General features: G+C 34.1%; 2 protein-coding genes across 8 annotated transcripts in view; one reads left to right on the top strand and one right to left on the bottom strand.

The window, feature by feature from the left end:
* Nucleotides 1-6,627, bottom strand: part of Elp4 (elongator acetyltransferase complex subunit 4) — a 245,169-nt gene extending 238,542 nt beyond the window's left edge. Inside the window, exons 1-2 of the mRNA XM_048788542.1 lie at nucleotides 6,366-6,627; nucleotides 498-533 (exon numbers count right to left, since the gene is read on the bottom strand). Of these exons, the coding sequence (XP_048644499.1) occupies nucleotides 498-533; nucleotides 6,366-6,588 (259 nt within the window). The 5' untranslated portion in view covers nucleotides 6,589-6,627. The remainder of the gene's footprint in view (nucleotides 1-497; nucleotides 534-6,365) is intronic.
* Nucleotides 6,628-6,708: 81 nt separating this feature from the next.
* Immp1l (inner mitochondrial membrane peptidase subunit 1) overlaps nucleotides 6,709-19,234 on the top strand; it is a 78,215-nt gene continuing 65,689 nt past the window's right edge. For 3 of the 7 annotated variants that reach the window (XM_015477735.2, XM_048788548.1, XM_048788547.1), the window contains exon 1: nucleotides 6,756-6,866. The gene's annotated coding sequence lies outside the window, so the exon portion shown is untranslated. Of the gene's footprint in view, nucleotides 6,867-7,761; nucleotides 7,883-19,234 lie in introns of those variants that run through there. The other 4 variants (XM_048788544.1, XM_048788546.1, XM_048788543.1 and 1 more) reach the window with 4 other exon arrangements.

The following is a 19,234-nucleotide window of genomic DNA, read 5'->3' as shown; positions in this document are numbered from 1 at the left end:
CATTATCTTCTCTAACGCCATCCATTTACCTGCAAATGCCATAATTTTGTTCTTTTTTAATGCTGAGTAAAATTCCATTGTGTATATATGCCACATTTTTTTTTTTATCCCCAGCCCTATTTTATATTTTATTTAGGGACAGGGTCTCACTGAGTTGCTTAGCATCTCGATGTTGCTGAGGTTGGCTTTGAACTCATGATTCTCCTGCCTCAACCTCTTGAGCCACTGGGATTACAGGTGTGTATTACCGTACATGGCAACTGGGAAGATTTTTAAGTTATAAGTTCTACATTTTCAGATATACTTGCCTAGTTCATTTCAAGTTCAGATCAACACTAACTTTAAATTAGAATTTAAGGCACTTTCTCTGTAATTCACCTTAACTTCTATAGAATTAATACTTTAAATATTTAATTTCAGAATGAGAAAAACCATAAAAACCATGACACACAACAGAAAACTGATGAGGTAGAACAAAGCATGTATTTTATACTAACCAATCAGAAGAACGGTTCCAACAGCTAAACCTCCACCTGGAAATGAAATAAACCACGAAGAAAATTAATCTACTGTTTGCATTATCTTTAGCATAAAAGTTAGGCTTTTATATATAGGACAGGTACTTCAATAACTTTAAAACTGCAGTTGTGAACAATATTTTTAATTACCTTTGCAATAGTTTGCTAAAGGTACTATTATGAAATAATTACATATTACATGTAATTATATACCACACATTACAATTATTTTCATAAAATACCGTACTAGACTCCTTTCTCTTACAATAGAACCATGCAGCTTTCGACATAACTCTGGTTAAGCACTCCAAAAATGTTATATTTAGCAGCTGCTATTAAATAAACTCAATAGCAAAGACCCAAATGTGCACAGTAATGTTAACTACTACAGAAGTACAATATAGAAAAGAAAGGCTATTACAATGGAAATTTGAATTTAATATTTATCCTCAAATTTAGTAAGGCTTGAAGAAAATTGATAATTAAAACTAATTACTAAAAACTATGAACAACATATACACACTCTTGACATGCTTTAAATATATTTAGAATTTAAAATTAACAGTATTTTTACCATTTCAAACAGAAAATGACAAATCGCAAAATACATTTCAATATTACCAGAACGTTTTTTTACATATCAAATCAAGAATACACAACTCAAATAGTAAATAATTTAAAATCATTTTAAGTTTTGGAAAACTAAAAGTATACCAAAATTTTGAGACAGTTCAATACTTTGTTCTTTGATTTGTAAAAGTATTAGTATTTATGATTAATATCTCAGATGTGATCAAATTAACTTTAAAATTAAAAATATGTTAAAGAAAGAAGAGAAATATATTTAAAGTAAAATTTAAAAAGAAATTTTTCAAAATTGTTGGGCAAGAGAAGACAATATTATTAGTTTTGTGTGTATATGTATGTGCACAAAACTGTGAAAGAAACATTTAGAACACCAATAAAACACTTTCCCTGAAAAAATTCTGTAGTGGAAGACATCATGTAGAAAAACTTAACTTGACATCTGGTAACATAGGTATACCCAAAATAAAATGAAATGTGGTTTATGCAGACTGAATTACACTTGAAATAAATTTTAAAACAACATGTAGAACATTTCACATTGTGAGAGAAGAAAAATTTAAAAAATTAGGACATTTACATATTTTAGGTTTAAGTGGATTTATTATAGAACTGAGTATATATTTTAATTTCACATCTAGGCACATTTCTTTATTATACCTTTAAAAGCTACACCAGACTAAGGAACTGTTCAGATGAAAATATTCACCTGAAATGCATGTGATGATAGCATTCATAAAGTATCAGAGCAAAAGGGTTTGCTTTTACAAAAGATTGGACTGAATGTTTAATTTCAGAGTTTGTGGCACATAGAGATCACTACTAACATTTTAAACATTTTACATTATTTTTCAATTGCTTACTTTCCTACCTTTTATTTAGAAAAATAAACATTTAATTTCCCTAAAGCCATTTTGTATAAGTTTAAGAAGATAAAATAAACAACAGAAATTGCAGTATCTAGGCTAGGGTAGGTAATATTTAAAAAGTTCGCTGCCTTTCTTAATCTATTTCCTTAACCTATTTAGTTTTTTTATATAACCTCCACTGAAACAGGACTTTTGAACATTCAAGGTGGGATGATAAGTTTCCTAATTAAATGAGGTAACACAAAGGACAGGTGTGTCTCCCAGAGAGGTATTCAATACAAGCCACCCTTCCCATTCTGGTAATTAATTTCAGATTAAAGATATCACTAAAATTCATTGTTATTTGATATATGGTGATCTCTATAATAGTAATAATTACTAAGAATATGTCTCAATAATGAACTGGTTAAGTATAGCATTATACAAACCTGACTAAACTAGGAAAATTATTTTCTGTAAAAAAACAATCCAAATGATCCTCTGTTCCTGATTTTTCAGGAAAACACCACTAAAAAATCTCATAGTCATAAAAATTGTTATGTTTAGAAAAATTGAACATTACTTAAGATAACATAAAAATGGGACCTATCAAATGACTTTTTATCAGCCAAAATAATATCTTATCAGGACTTCCCTTATAAAAAGGCAAGTTTTCTTTTTTCCAAATGAGTTCTATTATGTATATTCATTCACTTGATTCAAATTTAAATTGGGTCTAATAAGAGTAGGTCATTTTGAAGGCTGGTCATTGGGAAAGTTGCAACTTACTAATGATTTTAAAACTTTGAAAACCAAGCTTATGGTTTTTAAAATAGAAAAAAAGATCTTGTGCTTTTGTTCTAACTCTAATGGGTAGAAGTTAATGATTTCAGTACTATTTTAAAGGGAGAAAATTAAATTCCACATACCAACCCAAACAAATTTGTAATTAAACTATAAATTTGGATAAATGAGGTCAAATTAATACACTAGGGTATGGACCAGAGTAATATTTCAAAGTCAGAAGTGATAATACTTTATACCAGTATTTTCCACCATATAAAGAAATAACTTTGCTTAAAATTATAGAAGGACGATTTGGGGAAAATGCAATTTAAAAATTAGTTCGTATCTTTTCCTTAGTCCACAGTAATATCCTTAGGTACTTAAATCCATGCCACATCTCAAATTAAGTTGAAGTTATTTTGTTAGCATGTCTACCTTTTCTTTCCTAAGAGTTATGAAACATCCTGATGACAGGTGATGACACAGTTATTGTCTGAGCAATATGGGAATCAAAATAAAGCTATTAACAGTGTTAATATTCTGTAGATTAAATCACATGAAACAGTTTTACCTAGTAATACAAAGGAATAGCTGTCTATATCAATTTCTAAAACATTACAACCAGGATTATGCTAAATATATAGTCTACACTCAAGGTATATTATTCCACACTACGATTAAGATATAGTAAAGGAAAGACCACTTTTCGAAATTGGTGCTGAAAATAGAAACTGTCATAACAGGCTTTTTCCAAAGAACTCTCCTTGGATTATTATTTACCTCGAATCCCTACCTGCCATTTTCTTGACTGTCAATTTAATAAATTTGAATAAAAGAGTGGTAAGCTAGCCAAACCCACAATCACCATTCCTCAAGCATCTTCCGGGTTAGACATACTTTATTTGCTATAATCTTTCATTGGAAATTCTTAGAAGAGAAATGGAGCTCTATCTAACCCAGACCGTTTATTTTCTGAAATATATGTGTGCTATTTATATAGTGTCCTTAAATAACAACATAAATGTCCTGAAAGGGAGAGGTTGAGAAATTGGATTAAGAAGTCTAAGAACTTAAAAATTTTAAGTGTTATCAACTTGAGAAACAAACCCAAATTTGACAATAAAGTTGTCAGAACAAAAACAATATGATGACTAACAAACATTCAATTAGCCTGTGTGATGCCTTTCAAGTGTATCATGCATCTATATTTAAAATTACAATGATGTCATAGGGGCTGTAGTAAAATGTCCTTTTACTACATGGTTGTTCTAAGATAGTATTTACTTGTTACACAGTAGCTATACAATATATTTAGGCAGCAATCACAATGTCACAGTACAGTCTCATCTTTCTGATAACATCCTACTACCATTACATTTTATTACAATATGGCCATTAAATTAGTTTTGGCATAATCTGAGTAAAATATTATATTAGAATAAAAATAGAGTTTAAATTGCTTATACTTGTGTGTATACATATTAGTAGCCAAATATCTCACTTTCCAAATCATATAAAATAAATCTGAAGTGTTTGCTCTCAGGACCACACAAAACAGAAAATCAAAATACAAAAATGTCATTAATAAACTAACAACAACAGAAATACTTCTAGAGAAATTATTATTACAAATGTAGTATTCTTATTATCCCAACTGTTCAACTTCTGTGCATTTTGAGAATGAATTGCATCAATGTAAAATATATTTGAAAATATCCAAAAACTTATACAGTTTCAATCATCCTAATGAACATGAATTATTGCATAAGCTTGTATTTTAGCATAAGCTTGAATCCTAGAGTTCTCCACACCCCAAACAAATCTGGAATTTTTAAAAATTACTGTTCAAGTTTATATTTTTGTAGAAACACATGTGGAAGGTACTTTGAGTTCTCTTTTTTGGTGGGTGCTTGAAGACTATAATTAAATCACTGTTAGATTCAATGAATGGTCAAAATTCCTTGAAAACAAATCCTCAAAAATATGAGATAGCTATTAATTCAGAACACTACATTTGAACCCTATAGATCAGCTCACATTGTCACAAGTTATGTGACTGTTTATATTACTCCTAAATTTGCTTTTAGAAGTAACACCTAACTCCATCCTATGTGTTTCACAATCTCTTGTATGTTTTTTCCTGACAAATTATTTTTCTTTTAACAAAAAATTTATGAAGAAACTACTAAGTTCCAGGAAATTTGCTAGGTACAGTTTGTTACTTTAATGAGGGATTGAAGGCATGATGCCACATTTGTGGCCTTTTTATTTGGAGAGTAATAGTCATCAAGTGAATGAAACTGCAAATTTCCATTGAATTAAAAATATACATATAAAATGATTAGAAATAGCTTTGAAGCTTTAAGTTCAAATATAGAAGGCCACCAAGTGAGGCTCACAGGGAGACAATGTGAAATGAATAGTTGCTAACTATATATTTTGAATTATTTCTTTTTTGAGTACCATTGAAACTCAAGAGGACAATAGGCTTGAAACAATTAAGTGAAAATACTTAAATTTATAAAGAAATACTTGGGATCCAGTTAGGACTCAAAATAACAGAATCCAGAAGCCATACTCTTTTTCATAAGTTGCTTCTTTTGTTACTTACTTCTGCACTAAATGTTTGAAAAGCTTACCTTGCAGGGTGCAGGGGAGGGGCGGATTATGGAAAATGTCAAGTAGCAAGACAAGCAAATGCAGGGGCAATATATTACAATACTGCACCAGATATAACAGACACATACAATGAAAGCAGTAATGAAATATAAACAGACCAATTTTAACAAGGCAGCATTCATACAGAAATTAATCAATAAACTTTATTAACACAGCATATCCGTCCTACCAGGCTAATGTGGTCAACACTTTCAACATAACACTTATTAAACAAGCATACTCTTCGGTAGGCTTTTCATGAAAACTTCCATAAATTATAAAGGAAAGTCTAGGAAACTGGACTTCTTCCCGTTAAGATGTGCATTAAATAAAAACCTACCCATTGGTATGTAGCAGCAACCAACTCTGGGAAGCAAAATGTATATAGAAAAAAAGTTTTAAAAATGCACATATTTAATGCAAATAGGAATTGAACCATCAAACTACAAAAGATGGCTTTAACTACTGAGTCAACATACATCTTTCATATACAGTCTTTTTAAAACCAATCTGATTTAAGATTTAAGGAAATAAGCAGCCTGGTGGTGACTGAGTGGGGAATACATTTTTTCAGCATTTTTGATTAAAGCTCTTCTCTCAGAAGGATAAAAACTTTGTACTTCAGTGCGAGCAGTGAGCTACTTGAGGTTGGCAGAGAGAGGGGTGTACTCAGACACCAGGAGGGAGTCCTAGCTGAAAGCCTAACCATTTTCCATATAGTAAAGCTTCTCTTTCACTAGGAAGCCTGTAGGGATCCCATCTTAATCTGCGAATGGGCTAATAGACAGAAGGCAAGAAGAGAGTAGAGGCACTTAGAAATCTTGCATCCCTTCCTCCCCTCCCTCAAGCCAGGCTCTCCTTTCCACGTCTCTGAGGGGGAACACTTGAGGGCGGGGACCAAGGTGGCTCTCCCGACAGGCCCCCTCCCTAAGTTTTCCCTCCGGTGAGCCCGCATCCGTTCTGAACCGACCTAAGAGCTGGTCCAGGGCGGGGAGCCCGGTTGATACCAGCAGTTGTCCATTCCGCAACGACGGTCGAGTGCCCGCAATAGACACCAATCGAGGGCCGCTGCTCTCAGTCCCACCGGCTTTAGGACCCCTCCTCTGGAAACTGGTGATGTTGCTCTTTCGGGCTGCCTCTGCCACAGACTTGGTACTCGCCGCGCCCGAGCCGCAGGTTGCCTCTGCCGCCATCTTGGAGGCTCGTGCGCTGACCCAATAGGAGCCCTGGGAAATCAGGCAGCCGGCCTGTCAGAGTCAGCGCCTAACTCCCGCCTCTTCGCTCCGACCGTCGCTCCTGTAGCCAATAAAACTGAGAGGTCCCTCACGAGCCAACCAATCGCAAGGCGTTTTGCTGAAAAGTGCGCAGACGTAAGGACAGAGGACTTCTGTCGGACCCAGGTGAGAAAGGCCCACCTGAGTCTTGGGTCTTGGTTCTCCCGAGGGTCTCCCCGGGTTCTTTGGGGCCAGAGGTGGGTAATGTCATTCACCTTTCTTCTGGTATTCCTTGCTTTCATTCACGTTGAGTTAAAGAAAAGATTGGTGAAGCAAGAAGCCCTAAGGGTTTAATCAAGCCACTGATGAAGCTGGAGTTTACGTCTACCTTTCTCGATAGTAAAAAGGGGAGATATTTTCCCCCGACCCTCTCTCTTCTGATTTCTAAAAGAAGATCCGTTCCGTTCCTCATGAGGCCTTTTTCTTAATGATTGTCTTATCTCGAAAGGACTGTAACTGTTAACGAGTTGCTTACTGACTGGCTGGGGTTAGTTCTTTAGTACTTAGTAATAACTGGGTTGGATGTTTGACTTTAGAGTGAAAAACTCTTGAACTTTGAGACGATTTTGTTTTCCTCTGTCTGATAAAATATACATCTTTGAGAAGTGCCCCCGAGAAGCTTTTGTTATTTTTAATTAGTGCTTCTGGAAATCTTGGAGCGTCTTTCTATAAGCGGTGTGAATGACAAGTGTTACTCTGACAACCTTGTTCACACATTTAATTGTGGTTTGCTGTTATAAAGCAGCTGCAAATAATAGAAAATACTTCAGTTCTCTTAAAAAAAACCTGATATTAGATGTGTAGTTCTAGTAATTTGTGATCTCTAGTAATTTGTGAATCTTTCTTATTACAGTGTAAATTTTATATGTAAAAAACCATGTAATTTAGAGCTGTGTTTTGGATTTAATTTTTTTTTAATTTTCAAATCAGATATGGGGGTTGGGAGTGGGTGTTTTTAAAAGGCATTCATGGTTGACAGATGGCCAAACTTTAAAAAGAACTCCAAAATCACACCTGTACCACTGGTTACTCTTAACTTTGACCAATGATCTATGATAACTTTTATGTGTTTTCTTTTACTTTGTTTTGAGGGTCAAGGATCTCTAACAAGTTGTCCAGGCTGACCTCCAGCTCTTGGGCTTAAGTGATTCTCCTGCCCTCAGCCTCCTAAGTAGATGGGACTTCAGGCTCTTACCACTTCATCTGACCAATGGTACCTTTTAAATACATCCAAACTTCACCGAAATACTTGCCTTTGAATTGTTTACATCTGGATGACCTGTTGAAACTTTTTTGCTCATTTTATTTGATAAATTGAATTTAGTATTGCTAAATAGGGACTGAAGTTTTTCATTTGCAGGATTTTTTTTTGCCTTTTTTCTTTTTTTAAATAACCAGATTTTAGGGAAAAAAAAAACCTCCTGGTGTTTAACATTATATTAAATCAGAAAGCTTTGATCACAGTTGCTTTTATTTCAAAACTTTCACCAGTACAGAACTTTAGTCTAAATTTCTCAGTCACTGAATGATTACTGTCTGCTTAAACCTAATCTTGTCATTCCAGACTATAGTGATAAGAATGGTCTCATTTTGGGATGGGTTGGGGATAAGATTGAAGCATAGAAACAGCATCGCTCTTAAAAAGAACATATTAAGTAGTTTGTGCTAATTTTGTGCTGTAGTATATAAGCAATAGGGAAACCGAAAGAAAAGTGACAAAGCATTCCACTATCAAATAAAAACTTGAGTATTTTTGATAATCTGAAAACTTGGAAATACTACAGATAATTTTATAGGCTTCTTTACTATAAAGTCTTTTGATTCCTATTGTATTTTCTTTTGGGGGGAGGGGAAACTCAGTGGCGCTTGACTACTGATCCACATCCCCAGTTCTGTTTTATATTTTATTTAGAGACAGGTTCTCACTGAGTTGATTAGCACTTCGCTTTTTGGTGAGGCTGGCATTGAACTCTCAATCCTCCTGCCTCGGCCTCCTGAGCCACTGGGATTACAGGAATGTGCCCCCAGACCAGCTCCAGTAGTATTTTCTTAATCTTCTAGTTGTCTTAAGGTAACAAGTGGTATTTTGTTTGTCTCATTACTAGCATGGAAGAATTATTTTCAAACTTTGACTATAATTTGGGAAGCATGTCATACATACATATCAAGACAGTCAAGAAATTAGGACATATATGTGGTATAACAGTATTATAGAAAATTTTTGATTTAATCTGTCTTCTTTTTAAAACCAACAAAAACTTCACTTCCAAATAATCTCATGTACTTGAATTTGTCATAGATGTTAAAATTTAATATAAAGCATTGGAATAAATAGAGAAGAGTTAAAAAGGTATGCCATTAATCAAACAATTATTTATTCAGTACATACTGAATTTGAGGGCATGTGCTAAGGGCTTAGGTTACAGGAAAAAAATAATTTAGTCTCTGCTCTATTTGAGTTTACATTTGGGGGAGATAGATGGGTAAATAGTAAGTGCTATGAAGAACAGGTTGGGCTGTCTAACTCAACCTGACAGAAGGGAGCTTTGGTAAATTTCTCATGAGGAGGAAGCTTAGTCTGAGTTTTGAAGGGTATAAAGAAGACATAAGCATTAAAGAGAATGGGAGCCATTACTGAGAATTGGATGAATGTTTCTTCATTAAGTCTGTTTTCATACTACTGTGGGATTATTACTCATGGTCTATATAGGTGTTCTGAGGACTTTGGAGAAGTTAGGCAAAGTTCTGATGGAATTTTTTTTTAATTGTGGATTTATTTTTCCTTAAAGAATAATAGGGACTGGGAATCATTTAAAAAAATATAAAACAAAAACGACATCATCATTCTCTTTGATCATTATGGCATGACTAAATGTGTGTTTTAAAAATGAGTGTCTACAAGTGTGATTGGGATTTAGAGAACAGGATGAATGAAGCGATTACTCCAGAGGGTAGAGTTGACATGAATAGGGAAAGTTGAGGGGAGGAATCAAAGGTAACCCATATGTTTTGCCTAGTGCAGCTTTGTGAGTTATGGAAGACAGAAAAAAGGAGGAGGAGCAAAATTTTGTAGTTGTGATGTTGGTTGTTTTAGGTGAAAAGATCATAAATTGGGTTTTTAATTCTGTTTTTAACATGTTTATTTTAGGTACCAATGGAGTATCCAAATGTGGATGTCTAGTATTTAGTAGATTATGTGTTTATCATTTAGATAAATGATAGAGATTTGAAATTATTAAGTACATAGTGATGATTTATCACAAGGCATAAGATACCAAGAAAATATGTGTGTGTATGTGTGTGTGTGTGTGTGTGTGTGTATGTATGTATGTATTTGGTTGTGAAAATGAATCACAAACTTTGAGGAATATCAATATTTAAAAGATGGATAGAGAAAAAGTAAAATAAGGATTGGAAAGTTCATTTGATTTAATATTGTGGTTTATTTTATGAGTATTAAAGGCTGATTTTTCTGGAATAGCAAACTTAAAAGTCAAATAATTGTATTGAGAAGTGAATGGAAAGTGATGTTTAATATAGCATAATAATAGATTATTTTAGGCCAGGCTTGGTGGTGTATGCCTGTAATCCCAGTGGCATGGGATCATGGGTTCAAAGCCAGCCTCAGCAATGGCAAGACACTAAGCAACTCGGTGAGACCTGTCTCTAAATAAAATACTGAATAGGCCTGGAGATATGGCTCAGTGGTCAAGTGAGTGCCCTTGAGTTCAATCTCTGGTACCCCCCACACCCCTCCCCCCCAAAAAAAACCCCAATAGATTATTTTACATTTGAGAAAGCTTTGCTGTGAAGTAGAACAGAGGAAGATGGTAAAGGTTTGGGGAAAGGGTTTTTTTAATTCTTTTTATTCTAATTTGTTATATATGATAGCAGAATGCATTACAATTCATATTATACATATAGAGCACAACTTTTCATATCTCTGGTTGTATACAAAGTATATTCACACCACTCGTGTCTTGATACATGTACTTTGAATAATGATGTCCATCTCATTTCACCATCATTTCTAACCCCATGTCCTCTTCCTTTCTTTCCCTCCCCTTTGCCCCATCTAGAGTTCCTCTATTCCTCTCATACTCCCCCTCCCTCCCCACTATGAAGCAGCCTCCTTATATCAGATAAAACATTTGGCATTTGGTTTTTTGAGATTGGCTTTGCTTAGCATTATCTTCTCCAACTCTATCCATTTACCTAAAAATGCCAGTGTTTTTAATCACTTTTTTTTGCTGAGTAATATTCCATTGTGCATATATACCACAATTTTTTTTATCCATACATCTACTGAAGGGCGTCTAAGTTGCTTCCACAATTTAGCTATTGTGAATTGTGCTGCAGTAAACATTGATGTGGCTGTGCCCCTGAGGTATGCTGTTCAACAACTATATGAAAAAGTGTTCATCATCTCTAGCAAGTAGAGAAATGCAAATCAAAAGTGCTCTAAGATTTCATCTCACTCCAGTCAGAATGGCAGCTACTAAGAATACAAACAACAATAAGAGTTGGCAAGGATGTAGGGAAAAAGGCACACTCATATGTTGCTGGTGGGACTGCAAATTGGTACAGCCAATATGGAAAGCAGTATGGAGATTCCTTGGAAAACTGGGAATGGAACCACCATTTGACCCAGCTATCCCTCTCATTGGTCTGTATCCAAAGGGGAAAGGTTTTGTTGATGTGTGTAAGAAAGTGATAGAGAGGAAATAGAGTATGTAATGGTACTGGAAAGAGATTCTATAAAATTGATAAAGGACCTGAATGAGATAGAAGGAATGGAATTGAATCAAGAGAGAGATCACTGTTTGAAAAGAGGAGGCACAAAGGTATAAATGAAAATAAGATTTTTTCCTCTTCATTTCTGCTATAAAATCTTGAGTCCCATAAGATCATTTTCTCTTTTCATTGTATATTCTATTTCATTTAACCCCAATTTCAATCACCATTTATATGTTAATGAAAAATATATTTGTAATGCATTTCAATTCTCTGACCTACAGAATCAAAACTTGCAGGCTGGGATTGTGGCTTAATGGTAGAGCGCTTGCCTAGCATGTGTGAGGCACCACATACTCCACATACTGTCTTTGTCCCTTGAATTGGTGGGATCTCAAACTTATAATGTCCCATCTGAATCTCATCTAGTGATTTTTATCTCAGTAAGTGATAGAAGCAAATGTAGGATTAGTTGCCTATGCTAAGGAACTTTGGGGGATCCAATTCCTCTTTTGTACCTCATTATCTCATTTTACCATATACAGTCCATTACTAAAATATATGGGTTTTACTTCTTAAGAGCTCTTCAATTCATTCTGGAGTGTTAAATGCTCATCTTTGATCTGAAGTCCATTCTTCTCATTCAAGAGCCAAACTGATCTTTTCAAAATAGAAGTCTGATTATATAAAAACAAAATATTTTAAGGATGTGCCTACAGTTCTTGCTGTCTCTTTAGCCACATCAGTATAAATTCCCTTACTCTTTGAATTATAGCATTCATTCAGTCTCCTGTATTCATCATGTTGCCTTCCTCTTGAAGGCCAATAGTGAACTTATTCTTTAAATTTCACTTTAACCTAGATGTCCTCAATAAAGCCATCTCACCATGCATCAGAGTGATATTAACCATTATAATAATCTCAGTCTTTAATTACATTCTGCTGGCAACCAATTTAAGGTACACCAGAAAACATAATGAGCATGGTAAGCAACTAGCACCTCATGACCTAAAGGGGCTCCCCTTCTGTCATGTTTTCAGCCCTAGGGTCCATATTACAGTAGTGTCAATGCAGATAAAGTGTATAAGACAGTTTTTGAAGGCTTATTACCAGTCCTCCTGTTATTCTGGCAACATATTTGAAGGAATGAAGTTCAAGGTCATTCCTGCACAGAGGGAGTCCTGGACCTCTGGTAATGTTTTTTACCTCTTTCCTGCCACTGTACTTAAAAAAGGAAACCACAATTCTGACTGCTAACATCATAGTTTTGTTTTACTTGATGTTTTACATTATAGTATGTACGCTTGTATTTGACTTCTTTTGATCAATCAATGTGAAAGGATCCTCCTAATGTGTATAGTTGAGGATGATTTATTCTTATTGTTCTATAGTACTTTATAAGTGTATTATAATTAATTACCCATTCTGCTGTTGAAAGTAATTTGTATAGTTTCCCATTTGTAACCAAGTGTTTTTCCAACATGATTTTGCCAAGTTTTACTAGGCGTGTTTGAGAATTTCAGTTGTTATTCATCCTTAACAACACTTAATGTTTGCTCTCTTCATTTTAACCATTCTGTGAGGGTTGTGGTATAACATTGTCATTAGGATTTGGACTGATGAAATTGAACACCTGTTCCCATATTTGTTGGCTATTTGGGAGACCACCTTTGTGAAGTGTCTATCCATGACTGCTAATTTAAAAATTTTTTATTTTATTTCTTTCCTGTAAGGATTTGTAGGACTTTTAAAAAATATTTCCAATATTCTGGCATCAATGCTTTCTTAATGTATTTTGTGGCTAGGTTTGCCTACTCCAAGATTCTGAAGATGACCTCTTATGTTTTGTTCTAAAAGCCCTGCTGTGTAATTTTAAACATTTATATCTACTATCTGTCAGAACTGCTGAGAGCCACAGCCGAAGGGGCCCCAGCAAACTTCCAGCTGGCAGCTGCTCTCAACACAGAACAAAATTTTGTTGTGTGTGTTTGGTGTGAGGCAGGAGTAAAGGTGCATTTGTTTTTCTTATATACCCTGTTGACTAGCACTGTTTATTGAAAAAGATAATTCTTTCTCTGCAATATTCCCTCATTACTTTTTAGTAAGTAAAGCCATACATAATTAGATTTCTTTCTAGATTCTCTATTCCATTAGTTAATTTGTGGTCCTAGAGTTCTTCAGAAGGATGGCTTATTATTTCTCAGAGTTTCAGTCACACTGAACAATCTTCCAAATTAAATCAGAGAACATTGCAAACTCACTCCATAAAATGGCTGTCCATTTTTATGACTTTGACTCCACAGCAAAATCTATTTGTATCATCAAATGTGTAGGATCTTCAGATAATTACTTTGTGTCCTTTGTCTAGATTTATTACCTAAAGGATAGAGGGTCTGTTCTGAGCCTTTTTTTCTGGTACGTGTTGAGTATTGGAAGCAGTTCTTAGTATCTTTTTAGTGAGTATAGTGAGGTTTTTTTTTTTTTTTTTCTATTAGTTTTATTAGGGATTTAAAATTTTTATTATCCTTTAAAAAAACCCAACTTTTAACTTTTTTGTTTTTTGGTTTTCTGCTTACTATTTTATCAGTTATTGCACTTTTTATTTTCTTCCCTCTAGATTCCTTGGTTTTGATTTGCTGAGGTTTTGGTTCTTTTTTTCAATAGAAGTTTAATTCTTTGATTTTCTGCTGTCTTCTACTAGACTACATATAGTAAGAATGTCATTTTCTCTAAGCACTTTTAGCATTTAATCTTTCATCGTTTATTTAAAAGTATTTTCTAATTTTCATTTTGATTTCCTGTTTAATACATGAATTATTTAGGATAATTTAAGAGTGTCAATATCCTGAATTATATTGGATTCCAGACAAGTGGGTGGTAAACCAGGACTGTCTAGCATAAATGAGTACTTATATTCATCTTAATTTTGGTGGATTTTAAAATACAAATAGAAGACTCAGGAATTTAAATTAAAATTTAAAAACCATTGCATACTCAGACTTTGCACTGTTAAATGTAATAAAGCAAATGTGCCAAACAATAAACATCTTTTGGTTCTAAAAGATTTGTCAAGTCAGTGTATCTATAGAAATAATAAAGGTGAAAAAGACAGTTTAAATGGTATACACTGAAAATTTTTAGTGGTTTCAAAAAAATAATTATAAAAGTAGAATGAACTAGTATTCATAAATTTTTAATCTGAGATTTTTCTTTATATTGTACAATGAGAAATTAAACGACACCTAACTGGTACTCCTTTCACATGTCAACTTAAATCTCAGAGGCATAAAGCTACTGTGCTAATCTTAGCATGTGTGATGTTCTAATTATTGTGGACATTTCTGCTGAAATGTTATCCATTCCCCTTCAGTTTGAATAATTATGAGAGCTCAGGAATAAGTCAAGTATTTAAAACCATTTCATATGAATCTTTTATACGTCACATTTCCTGAATTTGCATGAAGACTCTTACAGGCTAGTAAAGATTTCCTTTGAAGAAATATATAATCATGGACCATTGGATAGTATTAACAGAGAGTAATATATTATTTTAACTTCTGTTTCTCAATTTAGAGTCTGGCTATGAAGTATGTTTGTGATCAGTCTTTGAAGGATGAGATATAAATGAGAAATTGTAAGAAACATTTTCATTAACCAAATTGGAGCTGTGTACTACACAATTAAAAAATATAATTCATAGCTTTTCTTCTGTATAATTATTCTACCTCTCTTTGAGTTGTGTTTTCTTAGGAAATGCTTTTTAAAATTATTTTAAAATTCAATAGCATTTAATTGCATTGTCAATATTGAATTCTTTTATAATTTCTTCCATATTGTGGTGATAGTTTCTTATTTGTAATGCTGTATCTTTGATATTCCCCTCAATTCATGTTTTTCCTTTCTGATTAATTTTGAGTTTTTAAAAAAGTCTGTTTTAGTGGTATTTTTAAAGAATAAGGTGTTAGACTCATGCATTAATTATTTTAATTTCTAATGTCACTAATTTTTATCTTTTTTGAATTTATTTCTTCTTCTCTCCTCTTAAGTTTTATTTTTTACTATAGATCGTTTAAAAACAGTAGTTAAACTGTAGTCCCAATTCTTTTTTGTGGTAATTCCAGATGAGTCCTGTCTTGTAGAACTTCTTGAGTTGATGAAGAAGTTTTATATCTTCATTGTCCAGTAAATACCATTGATCTTGCGTGGCTATTATGCACTTGAAATATAACTACTGTAAATAAATAACTGGACTTTAAATCTTGTTTAATTTTAATTATCCAAATTTAAACATCTGTTTCTGGCTAGTACTATATTAAAATGCAGTTTTAGATCAAGATTTGGCAAACTTTTTCTGTAGAAGTCCAAATAATAAATATTTGGGGTTTTGTAATTCATATGGTTTCTTTTGCAGCCCCCCACAAAAGCAGTCACACAATGTATAAACAAATGAGCATAATTGTGTTGTAGTAAATCATGTGTATCACAGCAGGGTTTGCTGGATTTGGCTTCCACACTCCAGTTTGACAAGCTGTGCTCTAGATCTTAGATGTGTCTGCGCGTCTGTGTATTTTTATTTTTCTACTTCTGTGTTCTCTGGGTTCCTTCAGTTATTTTTTCTTCCTTTGTTTGTGTGAGTGGCAGGAGCAGGGTGGATGGATTCTGTCTCTTTTCCTGTAATTTTGTTTTTGTTGACAGACTGTTATTTTATTTATATGTGGTGCTGAGAATTAAACCCAGCGCCTCACACATGCTAGGCAAGTGTTCTACCACTAAGCTATAGCCCCAGCCCTCCTGTAACTTTTTAAGGAAGATTATTACTCCTTTCAATTCCTCCTGTGTGTTTTTTCAGATTTTCTTCCAGCTTTTCTGTTTTTTGGTATATTGGTGGAAGTGGCACTCTCTATTAAATTTGATGAAACTCTTATTCTCTTATTCTATTCTAATCTCTTTTATTCTGTTCTCTCATATGCCTCTGGTTTTATAGATGCAACATCTTTCCAGAATCTCTGAACATGGTAAATAATTCTTTTTTTTCCTATTTTTCTCCTTTTTGAATTTCTTTTGCTTTCTCCAAGGTTGCTTGTTTTTATCATAGGCATTCTTTTTCATGATTGTGTTTTTCCTGAATGTTGATGATCCTTGGTTATCCATTCATGTTAATAAATGAAAGACCAATTGAATGATATGGGTAGCTGGGATGGGTTTTCTCTTCCTTGTTTTCCCAAGAAATCTTAATTTAAATGGGAAAGAAAAAAAAGACTGACAGGGAGTTGTTTATTGGTTGGAAGGTCTAATTTCTTGGTACGCTTTGCTCCAAAGTGGATAAGCAGGAAAGAAACAGGCTAATTCCTTCTGTAATAGCTAAATAAGAAAGACAATATTCTAATTTTCCAACCTTCATACTTTGCAGACCAAATTTCTTTCAGACCAGTTTTCTGTTTAGACTACTATCCTCCATTATTCTGAACTAGCACAGGACCTCTTGAAGCCATGAAAAGAAAAGTTACACCTTCCCTGAAATAGTATCATGTATTTGTGTTTGGCATATGTAGGCACACTTTTCTGGGACCGGATAGTAAATATTTTGGGTTTAGCAACTAATGAGGTCTTTTTTGCAACTATTGAACTTTGCTGTGGGAAAGCAGCCATAGCAAGCATTAGCAAATGAGTAAGTCTGTTTTAAAAACACTTTATTTATGAATGCTAAAACTTGAATTTCATATGGTTTTCACATGTCACAAATGTTCTATTGTTTACTTTCAGCCATTTATAAGTGTAAAAACTATGACTTTGTTTTTTTTTTTTTATCTTGACATAAAAAAGTAAAAGATGAGCTGGAAAATTTGCCCGAATGAACCATTGTTTGCCAACCTGTGTACTGTACTATTGTTCTCTCCACTCTATTACTCTGATTTCATATGCTCTATCTTATAGAATGCCTTCAAAATCTCTGGTTCATGCTTTTCACATTCCTTTTCAGTATTTATTTCTAGTTATTTTTTGAAAATTTGCTATCATAAAAGAGAAGACTGGAGGTGACATGGAAATTACTGCTAGTGGGCATTGATTACAATTTTGGGGCGACAAAAATGTTTTAAAATTTATTGTGGTGATGATTGCATAACCACAAATATAGTAAAGTACATTGAATGTTACACTGCTTTAAATAGGTGAACTGCATGATAAATGAAATGTGAATTATATCTCAATAAACCTTTTTTGGTGGTGGTAAATGTATCATCATTTCAGTTCAATTTTTAAACGGAATAGTGGTAAATTTATGTCATTTTGAACTAAAATTCCCATTAGACTTCAAACTGGGTGGGGTGTGGGAGACAAGTATAAAGGCAAAAATGTAAAGTATCTTTAGAATCTTTTTCAGTAGCTCCATTCCTATACTCATGAGGTATAATTAATAATAATAATTGTTTTGCAGAGGGTATATTATGACACAGATAATGTTTTTAATATTTTAATATACTACAATGCCCACACGATTTTACAGATGCATAAGTTGGGGAATTAACTGAATCACATAAAGGATAAGTAATTTGCTTTTGGTCACCATAGCTTATAAGTTGTGAAGCTAGGATTCCCAGTAGAGAGAGCTCGTCTGTCTGACACCAAATCCATTTCTTCTCCACTATTCCCTCTGAGCTCAAACTCAGCCTTAATTTCCTTCTCAAAGTAAATCTTTGTTTAGCTAATTTATGACTGTTAGCATTACATGTATTTGCCTTGCTACATCAGGTATATATTCAGAATGATTAATATGAGAAAATATGAGGTGAAAGCAACTGGGGTAGTAAGTGGGACATCTTTAGCCCAGAAGTGAATAATGCTGACCTTTTTTAATCTTGTGAAAGAGAAATTAGACCTCTTTGTTTCTCTACGGCAAATGATTTTTTTCTTTATAGTTTTGTTTTTTTTCTGTATTTTTCATTAGTGCATTATAGTTGTACATAATGATGGGATTTGTTATATATTCTTCCATGCACACAATATAATAACATAATTTGAACAATATCATTCCCTGTCGGGGTTTTTAGTCCTCGGTTCCCTCCCGACCTGCAGGAGAGATAGGGAGAACACAACCCGGCCAGGAGGAGCCAAGAAAGAAGAGAGGGCTGACTGACCACAGCACCCAGCTCTCCCTCACCGCCTAAGGGAGACCAGTCAAGGCTGCTCCTTTATTGAGGAAGCACACACAGCTAATGTAAGGCACAGGACCCAATCAGGATAAAGGTCAGCAGGGTGAGGGGAGTTCACGTGTACACCCATTCTATAGGCAGTAAGGGGAGACAGGAGCGCGGAAGGGTTCTGAGCCTATCCTAGAGGTGGTCGGATTTTTCCTCACAGCCCACGGTATCGCCTTCTGGCTGATTGCAAGGTGCCATCTTAGCCATGTGCGGCCCCAAGACTGGGAAGAGAGCATCAGTCTGCAAGTTAGGTTTCCTTTTCTCCATCATAGGTTTCTGTTTCTCTGATGTCACATGCCCTACAATTCCGTAGTATTTCTTCTTTCCCTATCCTTCTCTCTCCCCTGACCCCATTTCTAGAGCAGAGAAATTTCAATTTCAACTCAGACTGAAGAACTTTCTATTAGGGTGGTTCAGCACTAAAATTTATATTGATAATAAAAAACTCTTTAGAATTTTGATTTTATGATTTTACTTTTTATATTTTTTATTCCCTTAAATGAAAGGTTTAAAACACTTTTAAAGGCCATTTTATTTTATAATTTTTCCATTCTTCAAAAATGTGAGATTTGGCCTGGTGTGGTGATGCACGCCTGTAATCCCACTGGTTTGGGAAGCTGAGGCAGGAGGAT

The sequence above is a fragment of the Marmota marmota genome, unplaced genomic scaffold, assembly GCF_001458135.2.
Source record: "Marmota marmota marmota unplaced genomic scaffold, marMar, whole genome shotgun sequence".
NCBI classification, from domain to species: Eukaryota; Metazoa; Chordata; class Mammalia; order Rodentia; family Sciuridae; genus Marmota; species Marmota marmota.
This window is presented reverse-complemented; position numbering and strand designations above follow the sequence as displayed.